The following is a 24,851-nucleotide window of genomic DNA, read 5'->3' as shown; positions in this document are numbered from 1 at the left end:
CTAAGGGTTGCCATGTGCGGGCTCCCCGCGTGATGCAAGCGTCAAGGAACACATGGAAACCTCCGACCAGCAAATAGCACTAAATTATTCTATCGCTTCAAGGGTAGCAGGCATTTTATCAGGGACATGACGTTCCGTTGGTTATGGCGTGGTGAGACAGATACGTGGTGGGGTGCATCATTAAGACCTGCCAGCAAATTTGAGGTCCCAGCAATGCTCCAGCGTGTCCGCCTTCCGGCAAGGCGCCTTACCACGTGCTGGTTCACATGCTATTATCATCTGGTTACATCATGTCATGTCATTGGGGCTTTACGACGCACTCGGCTGCTGAGGCTATATGGCGTTGCCTGCCTCTCACCCCGAAAGGAAGGGCGGGCACCGTGGGGATTCGAACCCAGTACCTCTGGTTTCCCAGATGTGCAGTGGTTAACGCAGACGCGCTAACCACTACACTACCGGCACCCCCATCTGGTTACATCATCACTCAACGTTGAGGACATGTGAAGCTTGAGTATGCTTGTCTCTATTCTTAGCTAAAGCTTTGTGTCCCGTGGTTCCGTCCTATAACCGCTGTCTCCTATGCTCAGCTTATCGAACGATCAAGCTAGACGTATGCATGATACATACAGAAGAAGTCTTCCGTTTATAAACGTAATGGGGCCAAGGCCACAAAGCGCTCACTTTCCCGCAGAATTTCTTTATAAACGAGCCATTATGAACGCTATTTGGTCAGCCCGGTCTGGCTCCATCCAAAGGAAAAAGAGGAATGCCATTTTCCTACCTGGTGATGACGTTTCAATGGGCAGGGCTGATTCATCTCCAGCTGGAACAGTTGTGGGCAAGGGGCCTGTTAACTGCAGAGCTGGTGACGGGATAAGGTGTTGAGTGAACCGGATAGCAGGTGGAACGGAATTCGAGCAGTGGCAAGCTGTTTTTAACGTGGGAATAGCTGTCTACACAATGACCGTCTCATATCATAACATATCGCCCGACATATAAGGGATGTTTCACACTTGTCGATATTGAGGTAAGCATGAGATATGATAAAATGAGTTCACTTATAACTATTAGTATACTTTTAAGTACAAAATGCTGTTCTAGACAACACGACTCTCCGTCTAGTAAATATGCTCCCCGATACGCCATCGTTTGATTACGTCATTGTACCACGCACAACATTGGCTGGGGGCCAATTGATGACCATCATGTCTGGGAATCGTGTTCATGAGCCCCAGCCATGAACGACTCGACCGTCCTATTTTTATTGGCATTGATCGCCATGTGGCTTATGGAATCGCAGGATTTGAATGGCGTTAGTGTGACGTCATGACTGCCAAGGTAACCTTGACACACTCCCTGAAATACTCTCCTCATCTTCGCGGGTGTGTAGCTCAGAAACTAGAATGGCATGGGCCTAATGAAGGCCAGGACTGTGAACCGCACCGAATGATGTTCAATATGGCTATTTCTGTTCAAGACCCCATGGAAGTATGGAGCACTCCCTTTAAACTAAAAATCGCTGCTCAGAGGCCCCCCGAACACAAAATGCTGCAGCCTGGTTGGCACGTCTCCAGCTGACCGCCACGGCTGGGGAGGACACGCGAGCCGTCAGATGACGCGGCGAGGGCCGGACGGGGCGGGGCGGGGCGCATGCGCCGGCAGCAGAGCAGCGTGGGGGTGTGTCCATCGCCGTCGGCGCGCGCATTGTCGCAGTTGGCGCTGCGTCGGTGAGCGGCCGCATCCACGTCGATAAGTCGGAGGTGGCGGCCCACTGTCGGAGGCCGTGAGATGGCTGCGCACGTGCTGAGAGGGGCGCATGTGGTGCGTCGGCTGGCTCTGCAGCGACGGACGGCAGCGGCGGCGGCGGCGGCGACGCCGCCGGCCGTCCGGAAGTCCACCCAGGCCACAGAGCTGTCGGCGGCCGGCACCAAGTACGGACCGCAAACGGACGAGCTTGACCTGACCTTTAGCGACACGCGCGCGGCGTTCCAGAGCAAAACCACATGGGAGGTGCTCAGGGGCTACCTGGTGTTCACGCTCTGCAGGTCCCGCTACCTCGTAGACAACAATGCCAAGGTGAGTGGGACGCTGGGCTGGCGCTGGTTCGACTGTGCTCAAATGCAGGTGGCAGAAATTCGGTGCGACGAGCACGTGCGACGATGAGCATCGCGGAGTTCTTGCTGCAGGTGCCGTGGGGCCTTGCTGACGTGGCGGTTGTACACATGGGGTGCAAGGGTGTTTCAGTATACATTGGCATCTGCTGGCGGTTGCTTCCTAGGTGCGACAGACTAGATGCTAGCATTTCAGTGTATCGCTCGGCATTAATAGCCTTCACGGAGCAGAACTGGTGATTGGGCGGCTAACATCAGACGGAAGCAGTGGTCGAGTTACAGCAGACGCCTGCTGACGGATGGGACGCCTCGGCGATGTCATCGATTCCCGATGGGACTCGCTTGATTCAGCTCCTTCAGTCACGCCGTGCTTTTATGCTCCCCTGCTGACGGAGGGGCGTGACCAAGGAAGGAGACAGGCACTCTCATTGCTCTGACAGTTGTGCACCAAGGCCTCGTTGTGCTCCTATTGGAGATGCAATGGTTGCTGGGCATCAGACAAAGAAGTCATTTCAGACGCATGGGTGCCGGCTCGGAGTCTGCGACGCTTGTCGGATGTCGTCGCTGGTACCGACTTCCAACGCATTCAGTGCAGGCCAACATTGCCTCGTACCGGCGCTTCCTGGTACCACCGACCTGGGTACCATTCGGCATGTCCGGAAGTGATGCAGTACTAGCTTTTACACCGGAGTACCACAGCACTGTATCTCTAGCGATGTTAGCAGCTCACCTTGACTTTCCGGCTTGATTCGATGGGACATTATCTCTAGAAACGTGTTATATGTATATTCCACTCGTTTGGAAAGGGATGAAGTGGCCTGGAAATAGAGACGAAAATGTTTGCAGCTGAGACATTGGGTACCGGAATAAAACACTGTGACGGCTGCCAGAACCTCATCGTCCTGCCCAAGTGCCAGACTTACCACGTGAGCATCGGGACAACAGATCTCAGAAGCGGCGCGGAGCCGTGGCGGTGTTATTTCCAAACGGAATAGGTATTTGATCAATAAAGATTGGGAAAACGAAAACAAAAATGGTTCTCTTCACCTTGTTGACGGCGTTTCGACTAATTAATTCCCTTGCCAAAACCAGCATATAGGTTTGAAGCATAACCTATAAATAGAAGGTGGGTTCAGTCCTCCGACCAATCCGACATCAGATTAGAACAAAAAAGTTTTTCAACAGAAGCTGTCCCTTTTTTGTGAAAGCCTGCCGAACGAATTGTTGTCTGGCATGGCGCGATGGACAGAGATCAACTATGGCGTTCTGCAGTATAAGTAATCGTTTATTTATCCCACGCTTTACACTGCGGGCTTCTCCAGATTTTTCATTGTAAATTCAGTTGAAATGTTCATAAATCTATTAGCACATGTCTATTAGTAAATTTGTGTTACATAATTACCATTACAGCTAGCTTGGAATGAATGAGTGGTTAGATTAATTGTGCAAAGGTTCGTAAAGGGGAAGTGTCGAAAAAGCAAGTAATTCTTTACGTTACCGAAGTCAGTATAATGCATGCAACAAAAAAGTCAGCCATCGCGTGCCCCCTGACGCAGCATGTGACTGAGAGTGAGAAAATCTCGCAGGGTGGTCAGTCTTCACCGAGACAACCATGGATCAACAACGCACTGTTTAAAATGACCCAGTTACGACACCCAGTCACCCTTTGCATTACCGGCTTCTTTTTTGTGCACTCATTCATTGTCACAACTTTTTGTTATTGTATGTTTCACCGTGAAAATAAACCTTCGGCCAGCCGCCTTTAATGTCAGGACGACGAAAAACCGTTCTCAGATTCCAGTACATGCATAAAATCGATACTAGTGGCTAGACAAGAACCTGCAATGAACATTAACTAATCTGAAGCTCATGCTGCTCGCACCAAAGACACTTCCAAAATCATGACCGAAGAACAAACCGCCGTCTGTCCTCATACTTAAGTATTGTTGACAGATACTGACGCTCGCTGCGACACAAGATACTAAGCTGCACCTACCTTTACCTTACGACAAAGGACACCTTACATCGATGTACCTCTGGGCGCAAAACACTCCGGACACGAAAGGCCACAAAAGACATCAAATTACTTTACTTTTCCACTGCATTGCCATGTACAAAGGACCCCTTTTAGAGGTCCAGCACTATCACCGTTTCCCCTCAAACGAGCCGGACATGCAGCCCGGTGTTGCTTTTCGGGAAGCTGGTGTTTACATTGGGTTTTGGTCATACATACTTTGGTCGGAGGCAATGCGGATTCCGGGTGCCTGCTCACGGGCGCTGTAGATGTGTCAGCCTGCCCACGGCGCTGTAGATGTGTCAGCCTGCCCACGGGCGCTGTAGACGTGCCGGCGTGCCCACAGGCGCTGTAGACGTGCCGGCGTGCGCTGTAGACGTGCCGGCGTGCCCACGGGCGCTGTAGACGTGCCGGCGTGCCCACGGGCGCTGTAGACGTGCCGGCGTGCCCACGGGCGCTGTAGATGTGCCGGCGTGTCCACGGGCGCTGTAGATGTGTCAGCCTGCCCACGGGCGCTGTGGACGTGCCGGCGTGCCCACGGGCGCTGTAGACGTGCCGGCGTGCCCACGGGCGCTGTAGACGTGCCGGCGTGCCCACGGGCACTGTAGATGTGCCAGCGTGCCCACGGGCGCTGCAGACGTGCCGGCGTGCCCACGGGCGCTGTAGATGTGCCAGCGTGCCCACGGGCGCTGTAGATGTGCCGGCGGGTTCCGGCCACGATGAACATCCCGATGCCCGATGAAGCTATCTTGCCTCGTCCAGAAGCCATCGCCCTGCTGGTGATGCCCGTCATGACAGGGATGGGGTGGTGCCTTCAGCGACAAGGGTGGCCTAATGGGGATGGCATGAGCGGGTAGGTGATAAGGCTCGAAGCGAATGATTAAGTCAGGTTGGTATGGGATTTCGAACAGATACGACTAGACCGAACAGTCAGCCATGCGGAAAGATCCGTGACTAGCATAGCGTGCCCACAGGATAGCAGTGTAACGTTTGTTGGCTCGATGTTTCAGCTTTTGAGCGTACCGCGCTGGCCGGCGCGAGCCTGTCGGCCGTCGTCAGGCGAGCTGTCACGCCCCGCTTGCCTGCGCCACCACTTGCCTGCCTTATATGCGGCAGACCTGAACATGCTAAACATGCACAGAGCCGCGTTATCTGCATCATGCACTCGTGTCCAGAATTTAGATGAGTTGTGTATCAAAGTGTTCTGGTGCTCACGGGGGCCCGTGCCGCAGCCCAGCTGACACGTACGTGACCCCTCTGAGTCTAACGTAAGCAGCGGGCAAGAGCATGAGAATCATACTGATAGCGGGATTGGCAAATGTACGAGATACGCCGCCCGGTACGGTCAGCAGATCCAGAGGATCTCACCTCACACATCCGGAATGGTGATCCATTACCAAAAGTCATTTGTCCACCGTCTGTGCCGCATTTTCTTGATCAGACTCAGAAGCTAAGTGTTGGGTGAGGCTGCTGAGATAAGCTAAGCAATTGTATCTGAGTGGTGTAAGATGAAAAACTGGCGTTATTTTGGAAATCCAATTACCAGCGCTTCCAGACGTTTTTGAAGCCATCCACGGGGTGGCGCGTTTCCAAACAGCTTTTGCTCCATTTGTTAACCACACGGATTGAACATGTTGATATTGGTAACGTGACGTTTCAAACGTTTCACCCCGTAATTATGCGCATTCTTCACCAGTCCGGTGGACGCGTCGGCATCCTTCTCCTTTCCCCTCCCCTTGCCTCTCAGGTTTCAGGACCCACGGACGAGAGCGTTGGCAGGCGGTCGCAGGCCAGTCGGTTCGAACCGGCTGAAACTGGTTGCGCTGCTGTCGCCAGAAAGACGATCCCGGTATTTCTGACGTTTGAGCGTTGGCAGACCCATATGAGGAACGCGTATGTTGTAGCGTATGTTTCGTGTGTGCGCCCGAACTAACCGACCGTCGTTTAAATGTGTCGCGCGTGTCATGTCATTAAGCGCGTGTCATGTTTCTTTCACTCGTGACATAATCTGCACTCGGTCCCATTGGCGTGCCTTCCAAAATACCGCCAGAGTTAATGACAGATCACCTGCATCCCCTAACCTTGTCAAGAAGACGGGCTTGCACATGATTATGTTTCCTATTAGCGACTTTGCATATTTGCAGACCTCCTTTGAACAGCCGAAACCATGTGACAGCCTTCAAAGTTTCTGCTAAAATCGCTCAACCTTGAAATACACCAAAGTCACTTTTTATCGAAAGGCGCGCATATCCTATGTGTATGCCCTATTGCAAGGTGAATACTGCACATGCCAACTGAAGTGGCCAAAGACAAAAGCCGTTTGGATGTGAGAATGATGTGTGGGGTATACTAAAAGTGCCTCTTAAGGATTCAGTGGAAGTAGTTATTCCCAATAAATGTGAATTCACAGCTTATTGATTAGTTAATTCATTGATGATCGTAATGCAAGGAGAGCGCACAAGCAAGCGCTCCTGGGATGACGCCTACGTTTGTTCATGTGAAAGCATGCAATTTTGAGAGGAAGGCGTACTTTTTGGATGAAAGAACATTCTGCCAACGACATGAACGCATCGAAATAAAACCGATAAAGTTGTATAAAAGTGAGCATGTAGCAAAGACGTACGAGATACTCGCATTGCACCGTCTATTGCCTAATTATTGCCTAATTAGTTGTAGAAGTAGTAAAATATTGCCTTATTAGTTGCATAACATTAAGCAACGTCAAAATTTCAGTGGCATGACTAGTCCAGAGAACTCCATAGAGGTTCGGGATGAACAGGATGCGCTGCTCTGCGGCACCACGGCAACACCGAGCATGGCATGCTGCAAAACAACGTTATTTATGTGTTTTTTGCGCAGAGGGGAGTGTATTCTTGAAATCGTTCCCCTGAACTTTTGAATGTGGCCATGGCTGGCATGGGCCTTTGGAGCCGTAATGCCATGTGACGTAGAATGTCATTCCTGATGGTGAGTATTGTTCATGTTAGATTGCATTAGGCGTTTGTATAGGAGGGTGCGTCGGGAGAGTAAAACTTGTAGGTAACAGAAGGAAAACTAATGCAAGTCTAAAATTCTCGCTAATGTCGTCAGTTATGATAAATGTGTGGATGAAGGTACTTGGATTGGATATAAACATGGTACATGATGGAACATGTGCCTTGCCATGCCCTCGCTTACAAATGAAAACACTTTTTGATTTTGCAGTACTATTGATAGCTAGGTATAAGCTAGATAGCTAGGTACGCTTTGCAACATGATAGACATAACATGAACCAGGCGGATCGCATGTAATAATGCTGTACCACAGATACACGGATAGTGCAGTAACAGTATACCACAGTAACACAGATAACACTGTACTACAGATACACGGATAGCACAGTAGCAGTGCACCACAGTAACACAGATAACACTGTACCATCGTATTTGAGCATGCGTGCATAGATGGTGCTGAATTAGTGTAAAAAGTATTCCATGGACAGGATATGGCACAGTTCTACGAGCGCTCTTCGCTGCACAATAAAGGTGCTGTCCCCACACAGCTGTCAGTGGCGTGTGTTGCGCTCGCGGCAACCGCCGGTAGCACGCATTCGCGCTCGCGGGTGTACGAATGCTACCACGGGTGGCACTTGGCCAAATAGCTGGCATTAGCGATGGACATGTCATTAACGTTTATAATGGCCAATACTTTGACACTTGTCTTAAGTCGTTTGAGGTTAAGGCTGCCTGCAGTACAATCTTAAAATTTGCACGAATCTGGCCTTCACGATGTCATATATTGAGCCTCGATTACTGGAATGTGTCAGCGGTGACCTCGGCATCTTTGCGATCGGTGTCTCATGATTTGAAATCATGAAAATCGCTCAGAGTAAAATTTTTGTCTTTTTCAAGATATCATTAACAGCTTTTACGAAATGGACGCATGGTATGCAAAGCAATGCTCTCGACCTCCTGTTGTTACACTTATGTTGATTTTATTCGGTTTTATATCTACGGCTCAAGGAGAACTCCATAGACATGGAAAATGCACATTTTGTGGTTTAGCCACGTTTAAATGAACCTTTCAAGCTAACCACGTCAAATAATTGAAAACCTCCGCTGAAAGAGCCCTGCGACGAGGGAGCATCAGCTGCCTGGTGAATCTGGTGGAGAAAGAGCCCTGCGACGAGGGAGCATCAGCTGCCTGGTGAATCTGGTGGAGAAAGAGCCCTGCGACGAGGGAGCATCAGCTGCCTGGTGAATCTGGTGGAGAAAGAGCCCTGCGACGAGGGAGCATCAGCTGCCTGGTGAATCTGGTGGAGAAAGAGCCCTGCGACGAAGGAGCATCAGTTGCCTGGTGAATCTGGTGGAGAAAGAGCCCTGCGACGAGGGAGCATCAGCTGCCTGGTGAATCTGGTGGAGAAAGAGCCCTGCGACGAAGGAGCATCAGCTGCCTGGTGAATCTGGTGGAGAAAGAGCCCTGCGACGAGGGAGCATCAGCTGCCTGGTGAATCTGGTGGAGAGTATTAGTTAAGGAAGCCGGTTGGGGTTCGCGCCGAAGTTCTCTCCCACCCTGTGGAAGGATTCAGTTAGATGACAATCGAAGCCCAGTTTTGGGCCTCGCAATCTTGTATTCCACTGCAAACTATCTTCGCAATTATCGCATGTAAGAAGTAACAACTATTTGTTCGCTTGGAACAGCATTCCTGCTTTCGAACGTCTGCTGTTGTGCAAATTGATCTATAAAGTCAGATACAGATGCTTGTTATCACCCACGACCGCAGTGGGGAACATTTACACTCGATTTTATTATGTGCCAAGGTGGCGCCAACTTAAGACTATGCAAATGAAATGGTATGTTTGCTGAGCATAATTGAAGTCGGTCTAATGCTTGAAGAAGTTGAGGGTAGGTGTTAATAGCAATGTGTATATCAGCTGCAGAACATTTCGAGCTTCGTAGAGTTTTACTCTGGAGTCGTTAATCGGAAGCTGTATCCTATATTCTGGTGTCCCGCTGGAACACAGGCTTGGACTAGGCATGAATGAGCTCGTCAGACCATTTCATTTGCTCAGGAGCCTCCCCAGTTAACGCATGCGCAGAAACGGATCTCCCAGTGTGGCTCCGGACGTCGTAAGTCACAGGCCAGCTTGGCACGGCGGGCTCTGTACATTATGCAGGAATGCCACACGACATCACACAAGTGAAAGCTTACCTTGGCATCATGCCACCATGAAATCCTGGCGGGAAATATCTGAAATAGCTTGCATCGCGCGGGCATTTGGCATGCAGTTCAAGCTGTTCGAGCTTTGATGCAACTTACCGTTGGCGGCATGCTAGCTGCAAGGATAGCACCTCTTGTTCACCAACGTCACTCAGCTTCTGAAGCATTGCTGGGACACTGTCTCTGCAGCTAGATGCCAGTGTTTTGAATCGCCGTCTGAATCGCCGTGGCGGAGCGGATATTGAATCTCCCAAGGCTAGAGCAACTTAGCCCCTCCCCAGTCCTTGTGTTCGGTTCACTTACCATGTGGTAATGTGCCCGGCCTGTTCCAGCTCATGAAGCTGTTCCGGAAGGTGCTCGGTCGCCAGCTGTTCCACACTGCTATGAGGTCCACCTTCTACGGCCAATTTGTGGCCGGCGCCGATCAGGTGAGTTTCGATGGCTTCAGACGGCGCCGATGCTGGGCTCAGGACTGTGACTGCCGTCTCACACACCGTTCTTCCTCCGGCCACGGCCAGCTGCTCCCCTCTCGCAGACAAGCGCGGGATTCCGCTCGCATAGCATTGGCTCCGATCCCGACCAACAGTCTACTTGGTTATTCCGACTCCGGCCAGCACAAGGCATGTCTGATCGGTAATGGTTCTGGCTCAAAATAGTGTGGCTCGATTCGAGAATCGGCTCCGATTAGTTCGGTTTCGGTGGCATCAGCTGAGCGCACGCTCGATGATGCGATAAGACAACGTGGGGAAGCTGGCAGTGATCTCAGCAATCCGTCCCACACAAATTTTCGGAAAACTTGTGAGCCCTGCGTTTAGTTTCTTTGATTAAAAGAACAGCACTATACAGTTGGAACAGATAGGGCTGCTAGAATGATAATACGAGTTGCTTTAATATATATTTGAGCAGAGCCATCTACGATTCCACCCGGTGCGGTTGACTCCCCTTTGACACCTCCGGTGCGGTTGACTCCCCTGACACCGCTCCACACCAGTTTTTGAATGAAGCGATTCCGTCTTCGGTGACCGAGCGAACTACGGCTAGTTCCGAAGTCGGCTCCGACTGCCCCTAAATATAAGTTGAGTCTGCCTTTCTGGCAGAGTTTTACCCGAGTCCGGCTTTCCTTGACCGCCCTTTGAAATTTGCAGGGACTAGTGTGATATCATAACAACCTAAACGGTGCACTTAAGATATGCACCCACATATTTTCGATGGCTTTACTATTGAGTGAGTTCCAGACTCGTGAAAGATGGATTTGTTTATTCCAGAATGATATTCGTCCGTCAATTGAACGCATGCGTTCTTTTGGAGTCAAGTCCATTCTTGACTACTCTGTTGAAGAGGACATCAGCGCAGAAGAAGCTGAGAAATCTGAAATGCGGTAAGTCTTCAGGCCTCTGTCCTTCATGCAAGTTAAAGAGTACGAAAATAAACATTTCATAACTATCGCGTGCAGGCTTCCGCGCTAACATACCCAAAACACCCGGTACCCATGAAGTGCACTTATGATTATGCTCATGCCCACCCGCTAGTCAGTTATTATCAGTTGCACCCATCCGTTGCCTACCCATTTTCTTTTTTTCGGTATTTAGTGTCTAAATTTTGGAAAAGCTTCCGGAAAGCTTACGCCCAAGTTATCACGGTTTAACTAGCCGCTGTGCGCCGCGTCACAGTTTGACTAGCCGCTGTGCGTGACGCTACAGTTTGACTGGCCGCTGTGCGCGGCTTTACAGTTGGATTAGCCGCTGTGCGTGGCGTTACGGTTTGACTAGGCGCTGTGCGTGGCTGGCCGAGGCAAGCCAAGGCCGCCGCCACCCTTCTGGCGATCGATGACAACTGGCCATCAATGACGAGGGCGGAGTTCTCCGTAATGGCAGTTCGAGGGCAGAGTTCTCCCATATCGGCGCTGGAGGGCGGCCGGACCGCCGCCAGCGCAGGCGCCGCCCGGTGTTCCCCTCAGCGCCATGCCGACCTTGAAAATTTGGGGCTTCGTCCATCTTTGCACGAAACAATGCAAAATATATCTATACAGGCAGCGAGATCAACGTAACTAGACTCCCAACTTTGAATTTCAACATTTTAGATATTAGAGGCGAGCGTTCAATATTTTGGTGAGGAAAGGCAAACCTTTGCTTGCGTTTTTTCACCACGTTTTCTTGGTGAAGTGGTCATGCTCTATGCTGTTAAGTTGTTTGATAGCATACAAATGACTGGTAAACTACTTACGCTTATCGATATCCCGGGAACTTGTTTTACCCTTGTCCGACCAAATGTCATGTTATGCGACGCAAGGCGCCACCCGCAATGTCTGTATTTTAGTATGTAACCGAGAACAGACGAGCCTGGCACAAAAAGCGCGTCTACGTCAGGCGCTTGTTTGCTCTTTGTCCCGTTTCCTTGTAAGCGGCGGAGCCCCATACGCCACACAGCGCCATAAAGTGGACGATGGGAATGTCGCACAAGGGTGGCGTATGTGGGGAGCGAGGTCGCTGTCGCGTATGTGGGGGGTGAGGCCGCTGTCGCGTATGTGGGGAGCGAAGTCGCTACGCCCGAACACATGTACGCATCTGGACGCTGCTCGTCTGGCCGTCTGTTGTGACGCGGGATCTCGGGTCGGCAGGGCCTGCGCCAAGCCGGAGGAGCTGGAGCGCTCCGGTGAGTCTAGCCAGGGTCGGGTGTGCTGGCCGTCCTGCGTGCTGGGACTGGGTCACTAGGCCATGACTCGGTCTGGCGGGCGGCCAGCGGCGCCAGACTCAAACGCAGCCCTACTGCGACGTTGAAGTCGGCCGTGACCACCGCCTCGTTCCGGGGAGGGGGAGGGGGAGGGGGAGGGGGCAGACAGGGCAGGCACCGCGCGGCGGCGCAGTGTGCACTGGCGTGAGCGCAATTGGTGTCGAAAGTGCTGAGCTCTAGAGCGCCTCATTGGACTCCGGAACGATAGCCTCCGATCGGTAAACAATGTCATGCCTCTTACGAGGGAACTATTTCCATCACATGTTATGTGTCACATGGCGTTTGTAGTTTGATATATGATGCATGAACATTTGAATGTTTGATACAGGGATGTAGGTCACCATTTATTCGCCTAAATATTCGATGAGAGGTCTGATCACCGTATACCATCTAGGGCCGTATGTGCGAGGGCGGGGCCAGAGTCGGTCGTATTCTTGACTCGTTGACGTCCGGTTGGTTTCGCCCCCATGTCAACGCGTGCCTGTTGCCGGTGCGACCGTTAACTATTTAACACTGGATTCATTCAATGGTTGACGTTGACCGTGAAGTCCGCCGGCAGACTCTGAGTGCGCGCGCCGCCGCGGTACAAACGCTGCCGCAGCCCGGCGCTGAGGGCCGTACGGCCAGCGCACCGCAGACCGTTATCAGACGTATGACGATGCACAAACAAACTCGGACGCCGGTGCAGATTGTAGCCAAAGAGCTGTCGCATTTTTTGCTTGGCTAAATTACCCCAGACGCAACCATGAAAGTCCATCGTACCGTACACGGGCTGTCACAACAGAGTAAGAAATGCCGCCAGCGTTATGCGGGGAAGGTTTCAACTCATGAATGTTTAACTGGGCCTTGTTATCCCAGCAGATATAGGATACTGATGGGCTTTGCAGTGTCAGTCCATGACAACTCACGCTGTTCGCTGGGCGGAACAGCTGCGCCGACAGCAGAGCGCGCTATGTAGGTCCGCCCTGGCGTAAGTCTCCAGGCCACGTGGACGGTAGCGGGGCTGCATTCCTGGCAGTCGGTGCTGACAGCGGCGCTGTCACCAGCGCGGGCCGACCCGATGGCGCGGTACCAGGCACACCGCGAGTTCGCCGACCGCCGCTCGCAGGTACAGAGCGCGCGCACCTACTTCTACATGAACGAGGCCCAGTGCGAGAAGAACATGGACACCTTCATGAAGAGCATCGAGGCTGTCTCGGGTGGGTGCGGGTGCCAGCGGTAGCCGGGCTCGTGTTGTGGTGCGCCCTCCCAGTACTCTCCAGTCAGTGGCGAAGTGCTCCGGTCACTGCGCCGGCCTCAGCGGGGTGCTCCAGTCACGGCGTCGGGCTCGGCGGGGTGCTCCGGTCATTGCGCCGACCTCAGGGGGGGTGCTCCGGTCACTGCGTCGGGCTCGGCGAAGTGCTCCGGTCACTGCGTCGGGCTCGGCGAAGTGCTCCGGTCACTGCGCCGAGCTCGTCGGGGTGCTCCGGTCACTGCGCCGGGCTCGGCGAAGTGCTCCGGTCACTGCGTCGGGCTCGGCGGAGTGCTCCGGTCACTGCGCCGGGCTCGGCGAAGTGCTCCGGTCACTGCGTCGGGCTCGGCGGGGTGCTCCGGTCACTGCGCCGGGCTCAGCGGGGTGCTCCGGTCACTGAGTCGGGCTGGTTTGACCACAATGCTGGACGGCCGCAAATATGCGTGCGCGTGGATGACGGACATTTGTGTGCATGATAGACAAAGGTATACATCAGCGTTTGGCTTTGCTGTGATGCTAGCCGCGCAGAAGTTTCCCGGTACGTGACAGCTCGCCTCTTTTCGACTTGTTTAGGATCTGATGCGGAATGTTTCCCTTAAAATTGTCCGTTACATTGTTTTACAATATCCAGGGGACACTGGGTCTTTTGTATCATGCATATTCATGCATAATTACGAAAACTGGCCCTGTCTGAGCGTCACATGTAACGCCGCCCTATTCTCTGCGTCCAGGATCAACTCAGTGCACCGGACTGGCGGCGATCAAAATGACTGCACTGGGTCGGCCCCAGCTGCTGGTAAGTCCATCCATGGCGTATGGATGACTGCACTGGGTCGACCCCAGCTGTTAGCAAATCCAGCCATTGGGTCGGCCCCAGCTGCTGGTAAGTCCTACCATGGAGTATGGCTGCCGTGCCTCTCTCCCGGAAAACCGTGCTTGTAAGCACGCTGTCTACGGACTCCCTGTCATGCTTGTGTCGCTATCGTATCCTCATTGAGCCGTAAGAGATGCGCCGCTGACGCACTGCGCTGACGCACTGGGTCTGGATGACGCAAGCCCAATATTAATGGATAAAAAGCGATAAATAACACAAGGAGCGCTGTGTGAGTGTAAAGCGGCAGTTTGTTTACAGTAATTCATCACAGGAGTGTCACATCGAGCGTTTGATGTGTTACCAACGCCATTTGAATCGGAGGCTGCCGTGTGCTTGTATTCATGTTGAGAAGTATGTTATGTGCCATCCACATGGTGCTTTCCGTCCTCGTAGCGCAAGTCGTCTGTGGATGAGCCCCAGACTCCAGACTCATGGCGCGTCTGAGTGTGGTCATCCTCCGGACTGGGGAGTACCGGGAAAGGGAATTCCTGACGTCTGAGTGTGGTCATCCTCCGGACTGGGGAGTGGCGGGAAAGGGAAGTTCCTGACGTCTGAGTGTGGTCATCCTCCGGACTGGGGAGTGGCGGGAAAGGGGAGTTCCTGACGTTTGAGTGTGGTCATCTTCCGGATTGGGGAGTGGCGGGAAAGGGGAGTTCCTGACGTCTGAGTGTGGTCATCCTCCGGACTGGGGAGTGGCGGGAAAGGGGAGTTCCTGACGCTGCTGTTCTGCTCGCTTGAACTCTGTGAGGAGTTACACTGCTAGCTGGAATGTGATGCGATTGGTGGGGAAAACACGGGCGTTACCAAGACGTCCCAGCAGACCGACATTGTATTAGCTCAACAGATAAATGATAGTCACGCTCTGTATTGCCTGTTCCCAGCTGTAGCGCAAATGCAGTTTTCTGAAGCTTGTTTCCTGTCATACATCGCTTAAGGCCCACTGCTCAATCACAAGAAGATGTGAATTGCTCTGTTCGACGCCCGCACTCCATCTTGTGCCGTCGGACGTACATGCTTATATGCGCGTGGACGTTTGTTGGAGAGCATGATGAATATGTGAAGTGGGGATGTGAAGTGAAGATTCAAGTGGGGATGAAAGAAGCGAATGATACAGATAAGACAACAAAAAACACTTACAGATGATACTCAGGATGCAGGCAAACATAAGTGGTAAACAAGGCTCAGGACAGACAACAAGGCAAATTTATAAACAGCGACAAAGAGGAAGCTGAAAGGAATAAAAAGAAAACGGGTGAGGCTTGAAGCGCCATCCCATGCCTGGGCGAATCTTATCTGTCCATGCACGCTTGACGGACGTATCAAGGGCATGCGAGCGCTGCTCTGGCCTCCGAGTGAGGTGATCCCGCGAATGCGGCTCTGACCCGTCTCCCTGTGCCGATGACAGATGCAGCTGAGTGAGGTGATCCCGCGAATGCGGCTCCGACCCGTCTCCCTGTGCCGATGACAGATGCAGCTGAGTGAGGTGATCCCGCGAATGCGGCTCTGACCCGTCTCCCTGTGCCGCTGACAGATGCAGCTGAGTGAGGTGATCCCGCGAATGCGGCTATGACCCGTCTCTCCTGTGCCGCTGACAGATGCAGCTGAGTGAGGTGATCATGCGGACGAGGCGGTACCTGGCTGAGCTGGCCGGCAGCTCGCAGGCTACGGACGTCATCAGTCAGGACGTGTCGCTCGCCACTGTCGAGGACCGACTGAAGGGCGCCAACAGCCCTGAGATCCAGCAGTGGATCAACGGCCTCACCTACGACCAGAAGGGGTGAGCGGGCCGGCGGCGGTGGGGACGCAGGAGGGCGAGATGCGGCGGCGGACTGAGGCGGTGCTGCCCTGTCGTCGGCGGTCGTTTGATGTGCTAGTCTCGCTCTGCATGAAAGCTGATCATATGTCCGATCGCTTGCGGTGCCCACGTAGCAGCGCAAGAGCTGCTGCGGCTCCACGCTTCAGCAGCGCGTCGGAGGTGGGATGGACAGACAGCTGGTCGGCATGTGGTGAACGCCTGCGGCGGCCGTACCGGTACCGCCCGGCCGGCTGGCCGGCGGCGCCGCCGCGCTCGGGGCGGTGGGCGCCCCCCCCCCCCTCCCCTCCCCTCCCCCGTGCTGGGAGTCAGTGGGCTGGACCGATCGACCCCGGCTCGGTGTGTTACAGCCGACGCCAGGCGACGATCACGGACGCCTCGCGGTCCAACACCGACCACCGGTAACGGCAGGCTCGCGGCGGCGCCCGCCACCCGCGCACCCAGGCATGCAACAAACTGCCTGACAGTGCACTATCGACGCTTTTCATTCGTGTGAAGGGATTTGCCTACGTGTTTTTCACGATGGAATATGTCGTTTTCAAAAAAGTGTGCCGGTTGAATGACTTTTTATTAGAGGCGCGCGGACTTACGCACGTTTTGACAAAGCAGTAATGTTCACGAGTTCTTCATAGCTTTTTGCTGATGAAATTTCTACCTATTACGACTTCCACTGATCTCAGGCAGTCCTGTGCTTGGCATTACTGCTTGGTCCTTTACACAATCGTTTACTTATGGGCACACCGCAACGGAACTAGTCGTTATAGGTGCTTTCGCCGGATGCTTTACCACTAAAACAACGGATGCTTTACCACAAAATTGTTAAGCTCTGTACTTTAGGAAATGTGCCAAATTGATAGGGACTACAAATGCTGAACCAGATATGTTATTAAAGCAGTAATGCTGCCGCCAGCTCACGATGGTGATGCTTGTCTGCCAGGCTCCCGCTGATCCCGCGCTCTCTTGCACGCAGGGCCGCTGCCGCAACTTTGCATGCAATGCCGTGCAGAAAATTGGTCACCTTTTTCACTTAAATATACCTACGACATTTTTCAGCGCGAAAAGACGCAAAGTGAAGCTCGTGGTGCATCTTATACTTGTTGAAGCACCGGCGACAGTGAGGCTTCCTCACTGGCATTTGCACGAAATTTGTATGCGTCCCAACAAACAAAACAAAAGAAAGTACAAACTGAGAATAACGCCCATTTTTATTTTACTTTTCATGACTTTGCACTGGCTTCCGCTCGTGATAAGCACTGCTTGGCCCCAGTTCGTAGCTCGTAGGCGCAGTCCGTGGCCTCAGCGCGAACGACTGGCTGGTAGCCCTGCAGGCGTGCCAGCGCCTCGTGAGTGTGGCAGTCTCTAGGGTATTGACCAATGCGGCAAATAACACTGCCCCGGCCCGGCAGTGCAGGCCACTTGTCGTTACATGACGGAGCACATCACAATGTCGGTTCCAGTCACGCGTGGTAACGGCCGTGCCGGTGAGAAGGTTTAAAAGTATCAAAAACGTCTCTGCGTTTTCAGGGCGATTCGCTCCGGGCCTTACATCCTGACCTGATTTACCAGGTTTACCAGCCGTGGGTCCACACGCGCCTGCCTCTGCACCGGCTCCCCTGCGATCATAGCTGTGCCTTCCCACCCCTGTTTGAAAAGCAGCGCACGTGTGTCTGTGGCGTTCGCTTGGGCGGTTTGCCGCACACGAGCAACAGACGTGCCAATGTGCTCGGCGTCCCGCACCCCGATGATTTCGCGTGGTCATCGGCACCCACGCCCTGACCGGACAGCGATCGAGCTGTTCGTGCCGACACAGGCAACGAATGCATGACTGTATGCACTCCCTATGATAGTCGCGCAAAATAAGCAAGTTTTACCGGTTGGTTGTTTTAGGTTCATTACGGTGGTTTGCCTTGCCTGCGAGCTCCATGTAAGCGTAGCTGTGTCACATTTGTTTTAGTGTGCATCGTATGATGTATACTTGTCCCATGCCAAAAAAATCAACTAAGCCAATGTGTCGTTATTATCCTGAGAGAAAAAAGCATCTTAACCGTCAGTACGGCCCATACCTGGAGGTTTCTTTATTGTGTTACGAGTTGGAAACCTACAACGCTGTCAGGTATCACTCATCCTCCTTATACAAAGGACACGTTAATGTTCTTGCACTGTGATCGCTTTATTGTATGTTACGTCCAGAACCACTGGCCGTGCAGCACCGGGCGCCGAGTCTGAGCTACGGGGTGTGGGAGACGACCCTCCAGCTAACGCCGCCAGCAGAACCACTGGCCGTGCAGCACCGGGCGCCGAGTCTGAGCCACGGGGTGTGGGAGACGACCCTCCTAACGCCGCTAACGCCGCCCTGCGCTGCCGATGCCCGCAGTCTGATCCATCTGTTCTCGTGGTCGGGCCTGATCGACACGAACACGCTGGTGAGCGAGCTGTTCCGCGTGCCCAACCTGACCACCGGCCGCATGGAGCCCCTGATCGGCTCACTCACCGCTGACGAGGAGGAGATGTTCAAGAACATGATGCGCCGCCTCCATCATATATTCTCGGTAAGGACGGCGTGGGCGCCTCCGAGTGACTGGGCTGTGGTGAATGAGGACGTTCGCCCAGCTGGACGCTGCTTACCACATCCGTGACGAAGACGCGAGCGCCCGTCAGCACGTCTGCGACTGCAGCTGCTGCGCGTCACGTCACTGCGTCATTGCGTCACCGTCACAGCTGCGCTTCACGTCACTGCGTCACTGTCACAGCTGCGCGTCACGTCGCCGCGACCAAGTACCCGATGTTTCAGCACGCTCGTGACTGTGACGTGCGCGTGATGGTGGACGCGGAGCAGACCTACTTCCAGCCGGCCATCTCGCGGCTCACCATGGAGCTGATGCGCAAGTATAACCGGGAAAAGGTGAATACTGCACGTAAGGCGATCGTAGACTCCGTGCTGACTCGAAGCACGAGGTTTCGAGGTGAACCCTCCCATTATTAGTGTGCGCACCTCACCGAACGGCGCGCGGTTCAGGGGGAGGGTGAGAGAAAGATGGGGAGGAGGAGGGCGACAGTGGTGGGCGTGAGGGGTGGTGGAGGCGCGGAACAAAGATGCGATGGTAAGGCCTTGTGAAAGGGAAAAGGGCTGGTATTCAGCTTGCGGCAGACGAACGCTCGGTACGCCCTGCGGTCGACTGCAGTTTTACCATGGCGGTATCAGTTACCTGTCCATAAGGCAGTCCTTTTGAAGCATGCCCATACGCTTACCGCCGCTGTTTTGGCAGGCGATCGTGTTCAACACGTACCAGTGTTACCTGAAGGACGCGTACCACAACCTCACCGTCGACCTGGACCAGGCCGACCGCCAGAAGTTCTTCTTCGGCGCCAAGCTAGTGAGGGGCGCCTACATGGAGCAGGTAACCGGTCGTCAGCCGGCTCGCCTGCTGTTACCGTGATGGCGCCGCGCGTGAATGAATCACTGCACACATCGCCCGGCAGCTGGTGGCTGGACGCTTTTCCTTTCTTCTGGCTAATCGTTTTTCCGCCACAGGCAAACAGAGTTCAGTGCATTTTCTGAAATCATTGACCGGAACTGAGTAGATCGTGGATTTATGCCGGACCCGGGCCCCAGTGACCGCATTGTCACAGACCACGTGATCCGGCTGTCAGTGGGAGCTGACATGAATCCAAGCCACGGTTTTCCCCCAGAACAAAAGTTGCACGTGGTGTTGATCAAGTTACACTACACAATGTGAAATGTCGTGTTGTTTGCCAACGCACGAGCGCTGGACCAATGTCCACCATCTGTGCGCCATATTTTTGCAGATGCATTGTGTGTCTGCAGAGATGACCGTCATTTGTCTGGGTGGGGCACCGTGTTGTCGGCAGGCAGGACCTGAGCAGCCGGAGTGACAAGGTTACCAACCGACCCCTGCACGCCACAGCTGTCCCGTCCCAGGTCATCGCCTCCCCAGAGGCGCTGTATACACTGCTGCTGGGCCCGTCAGAGCTGCTAAGCAGCCGGTCCACTGCTGACCCTGCTGCTGACCCCGCTGCTGACCCCGCCGCCTCCGCCGTCCCGCCGCCTGACCGTCAGCCTGCTCCTTGGGCGCCCGTCCGGCCGCCTGCCCGTCAGGCTGCTCCTTGGGAGCCCGTCCCGCCGCCTGACCGTCAGCCTGCTCCTTGGGCGCCCGTCCGGCCGCCTGCCCGTCAGGCTGCTCCTTGGGAGCCCGTCCGGCCGCCTGCCCGTCAGGCTGCTCCTTCGGCGCCCGTCCCGCCGCCTGCCCGTCAGGCTGCTCCTTCGGCGCCCGTCCCGCCGCCTGCCCGTCAGGCTGCTCCTTGGGCGCCCGTCCCGCCGCCTGCCCGTCAGGCTGCTCCTTCGGCGCCCGTCCCGCCGCCTGCCCGTCAGCCTGCTCCTTCGGCGCCCGTGGGGTCGGCTGGTCGCCGTGGCCGAGTCCCGAGTGCGACGGTCGAGGATCGGGATCAATACCGGGCGGCGCCTCGTCGGCTGACGCCTGCTCCCGCCCCGTTAGGCTCACCACTGGCGCAGCTGCGACGCAGCCGGCCTCTGGTAAATTTAGGTCCCCCCCCCCTCTGCTGCGCCCGCCTCCACGTCAGAGGTCACGTGTTATTGGGGAAACGAGCGTGGCATCCGGCCAATCAAGTGCGTTTCTCCGTTAAAGTGCGTGGCGTAACTGCTTACCTTTCCGCACATGTGTGCACGCCCACCGGTACTCACATGCACTCCGGGCGATTGGGTGCATGGTTTCACCCAATTATGCATTAAGACAGCTGGTGCCTTTGTTGCACCTTAAAAATGAGCTCATGTATGCGGAAGATTTTAGTGATCTTGTCCAGGACAGTACAAGCTATAATTAATTAAGCCTGTGCCAGTTCATCGGGACGTATGCATTTGCATTAGACACTTCTTTTGTGAAAAAGTTAATTCAGGCGCACCCTCCCCCACTGCCGCAACCAAGGAGGAAAGAGGTGCTGATGTGATGGCGGCGGGTTATTTGTACGGGACCACGGCACCAAATAGTATCACTGGAGCGTGCCAGCCGTTAGGCGTGCCGTACCAAATAGTCATTAATTATTGGAATATTAAAACGAAATATATTACACCACCACGCGTCTCAGCCAAGCATTAAAAACCAGTCTCTATGATGTCCAGCCAGCCCCTCCCGCCCACGCCTTTGTGATGTCCAGCCAGCCAGCCCCTCCGACCCATGCCTTCCAGCCTCCCGACAGGGTAGGGCATTCCGACAGGGCAGCATTCACGGACAGTAGTGGCTTATTGAGGGGAACAGACCCTCAACAGGGGGGGATGCCTACACACGCCAGTTACCAACCAGCCCGGTAAGACTTGACCTGGCTCCATCCCCCGGTAAGACTTGATCTGACTCCATCCCCCGGCAGACTTTATCTGACTCCATCCCCCGGCCGCAGCGAGCAGCTCCGAGTGGCAGCAGTCTACTGACCGATGCGAGTTCCTCCAACAGGACCGGGTATATTCAGACGGCTATAGCCTGCTGACGGGGGTGAGGTCCTCCAACAGGGGCGGGCACCCGCAGGCAGTAATACTCTGCTGACAAGTGCGAGTTCCTTCGACAGGACCGGGTACGTTCAGACGGCTATAGCATGCTGACGGGTGTGAGTTCCTCCGACAGGGGCGGGCACCCACAGGCAGTAATACTCTGCTGACAAGTGTGAGTTCCTTCGACACGACCGGGTACCTTCGGACGGTTAGAGCCTGCTGACGGGTGTGAGTTCCTCCGACAGGAGCGGGCCCGGGCCGCCACGCTCGGCTACGAGGACCCCATTAATGCGTCGTTCGAGGCCACATCGGACATGTACGGCAGCTGCCTCCTGGAGACGCTGCGGCGTATTCAGCACTACAAAAAGTACGGCCAGCCCAAGAAGCTGGCCATCATGGTGGCCAGCCACAACGAGGACACGGTCCGCTACACCGTCCAGAAGTGAGAGCGGCCACTGGCCTGGTGGCCGTCATGTGTAGCGTATGTGTGAACCATGGTTGCTGTTCAACCGTTAGTTGAAGCAGGGCACGGAGGGGCTTCGTAAGGCTGGCTTTACAGACGGTCCAATCACATAAGGCTGGGTTTGCACGCTACCGAGTCACATTGGGCTACTTTTGCACATTTTCCAATCACATTTTAAACCTGTCGAACCGCACTGGCGAACAAAGGTTGTTGGGCGACATCCAGGTAGACAGGACACATTTGTTCATCTGCTTGCGTTTATGGATTGTAGTGCTATCCTTAGCTGACTGGTTCGTTTCCGCAGTGAAAACTGTCCATTTGACTAGACGGCAGGTGGAAGTTATTTTTCATTTCATGATTAAAACTGCAACGGACATCGAAATGAGAGCGGTCTAGGTTCTCAGCCTTGACCTGGATGGCTGGTTGCAGAATGAAGGAGCTGGACATTAAGCCGGAGGACAAGGTGGTGTGTTTCGGCCAGCTGCTGGGCATGTGCGACCACGTCTCATTTCCGCTCGGTAAGCTGGCGATGACGTGACGGCATTCACGCCATCCGTCCCCTGTTTCGGACTCTGGTGGATGTGGGGCTATGTTCGCATGCTGCCTGGAAGGTGGGAGTGACCGTTAGGGATGAGGAGCCGTATGCCGGTATTCCCGTCCCCATGAGCATTGTGAAAAGCTCACGTGCGTTTGTGGTTCCGTGAGAAACGGCTGTCCTATCCTTTTTGTAACAGGTATGTGTTTCGTAAGTTTTTCTAAAGTAAAATTGCTCATCGTTTTCACGGTTATATACATGGAACTTTTGGTCCTTATAGTTGACGTGAATATACATACCTTTCCCAAATAACTAAATAAATGACATCCAGGGCAGATGCAGAAAGACAATTGAAGAGCACTTCGATTCATTGACTCAGTGGAGTGACTCGCGCGCTGCCGCCCATCAAGTCGTTTTAGCGACGGCGGCCTGTGATCCGGGCCATGATCAGATCGGCCGCGCAGCGGCAGCAGCATATCCGATGATCCGGGCCGTGCCCAGATCGGCCGCGCAGCAGCAGCTTATCCGATGATCCGGGCCGTGACCAGGTCGGCCGCGCAGCAGCAGCATATCCGACGTGCCGTTTGGACCAGCAGGACGCTGTGGCCTTCTCTGGGGCCCTCCCTACGAGGCGCGACCTGCGCTTCACTGTTGTCCGCCCGCCGCCATCTGATTGTCTCCGCCCGCAGGTCAGGCCGGCTACTCCGTGTACAAGTACGTGCCGTACGGGCCGGTGGACGAGGTGCTGCCCTACCTGTCACGGCGCGCCCAGGAGAACAAGGGCATGCTGACCAAGGTGGCCAAGGAGCGCGGTATGCTGCGCGCCGAGCTGCTGCGCCGCATCGGCCACGGTCAACTCCTGTACCAGCCGCGCGGCAACTACACGCCCGTGTGAGGCCGACCACGCCGTGCCGCTGCCCCGTGGCCGCGATAGGTACTCGCAGTTGCGCTCACTTCCACCTAGTGTCGCCTTGAGGGCGGTTACGTCGACAGACGAGGCTGTGAAGCTCTGGAATCAGGTTACCAAAACGATGCTCGTCAAGCGCGTCCCATGAGGGCGGCGGTTGCGGAGGAGTCACCCGCTAAAAGCGGAAGGCACGTGCGTGTAAATGTTAATCTGTGGCCGTTCGTCATGCTGAGCAGCGTTGCGGTTGTATGTGCTTGAGGAGGGTCTGTTCCTCCCGCAGACCTCATGCGTCCGTGTAGGCTGAGGAACGCGTTTCGTGACGCCGAGTACGCGCATTTATGTCAGGTCAGCAGGCGATCTCCGAGCGTTGCTGTTGAGGTCGCGATATCTCGCAGAAGCTGAAGCAATACACTGACAGCACTGCGTGATCTCGAATTCGGAACGGTGAGAGAGACGACACGCGTGTGTGCACGACTCAGGACCAGAGACGAACCTGGCCTGTCGCCTGGCGCACGTGCGTGCACGACTCCGGCCCGGAGACGAACCTAGCCTGTCGCCTGGCGCACGCACCTCGGAAATACACAGCATTACAGCACAAGTTCCGCGTAATGCGGCCTGGCTAAACCATGGGGGTTCAGACGCTCTGTATTTTAATACCGGGATGACGATCACGGTCGAAACGGATACACTCGGAGGTGAGGTTGCTATCACGAGCTCAGGCTTGTAGTTTCCTACTCGGAAAAACTGCAACGCATAACTTTGAAAAAGTGCCAAATTAGGAGAAACACGGTGTAGTGCGTCTTGGGCTGGGTTGACCTAATGCGTACTCGCTCAGCACCTTCCCCAGATTACTTTGTGACATTACGTCTTTGTCCTCACGGCTTCCACTTCCAAAATAATGCGAGCGTTCACAGACCAAAGAAATGTTACCTTGAAACGAATGACATCTGCCCTTGGCAGGGCAGGCGCCAGGCAGACGAGGCAGACGACTGGCAGGGCAGGCGCCAGGCAAACGACTGGCAGGGTAGGCGCCAGGCAGACGGGGCAGACGACTGGCAGGGCAGGTGTCAGGCAGACGACTGGCGGGGCAGGTGTCAGGCAGACAACTGGCAGGGCAGGTGTCAGGCAGACGACTGCTGCCAGCTCTCGTCTACAGTGCGTTTACGCCAAAATCAATAATAACGGTTTGCCCGTATACCGTGAGACGTTTGTTAGGCGAGACAATTGAGCAAAGCGTACCTGAACATATAAAATTACTGCATTATGTATCAGCAATTTTTAGGATAATCTCCCTTCGCTGGATTAACCTCTACATATCGCAAGCACTGCTAAAAACGTCTAACGTCCAGTAGTTCCGCCATATGTCCCAATAACTGCCTAACTTCATGCAAGATATTTGCTATACAAGATATTTCCGACATAAATAAATAAATATATATATACATATATATATA

The 24,851-nt window shown here is 54.2% G+C and overlaps 1 protein-coding gene across 1 annotated transcript; it reads left to right on the top strand.

Annotated features, from left to right (window-relative positions):
* Window positions 1-1,756: 1,756 nt before the first annotated feature.
* On the top strand, window positions 1,757-24,828 carry slgA (proline dehydrogenase slgA). The gene is made up of 13 exons (XM_037236036.1): window positions 1,757-2,076; window positions 9,659-9,754; window positions 10,592-10,704; window positions 11,944-11,978; window positions 13,103-13,255; window positions 14,019-14,083; window positions 15,757-15,938; window positions 18,349-18,523; window positions 18,766-18,876; window positions 19,241-19,372; window positions 21,738-21,934; window positions 22,385-22,473; window positions 23,180-24,828. Exons 1-13 carry the CDS (start codon window positions 1,789-1,791, stop codon window positions 23,383-23,385), a joined length of 1,842 nt encoding a protein of 613 aa, XP_037091931.1. The 5' UTR covers window positions 1,757-1,788; the 3' UTR covers window positions 23,386-24,828.
* The last annotated feature ends 23 nt before the right edge of the window (window positions 24,829-24,851 follow it).

Source organism: Pollicipes pollicipes, unplaced genomic scaffold (genome assembly GCF_011947565.3).
Source record: "Pollicipes pollicipes isolate AB1234 unplaced genomic scaffold, Ppol_2.1 Scaffold_7261;HRSCAF=8764_pilon_pilon_pilon, whole genome shotgun sequence".
In the NCBI taxonomy this organism is placed as follows: Eukaryota; Metazoa; Arthropoda; class Thecostraca; order Pollicipedomorpha; family Pollicipedidae; genus Pollicipes; species Pollicipes pollicipes.
Note: the sequence above shows the minus strand (reverse complement) of the source record. Positions and strands in the feature narration are given on the sequence as shown.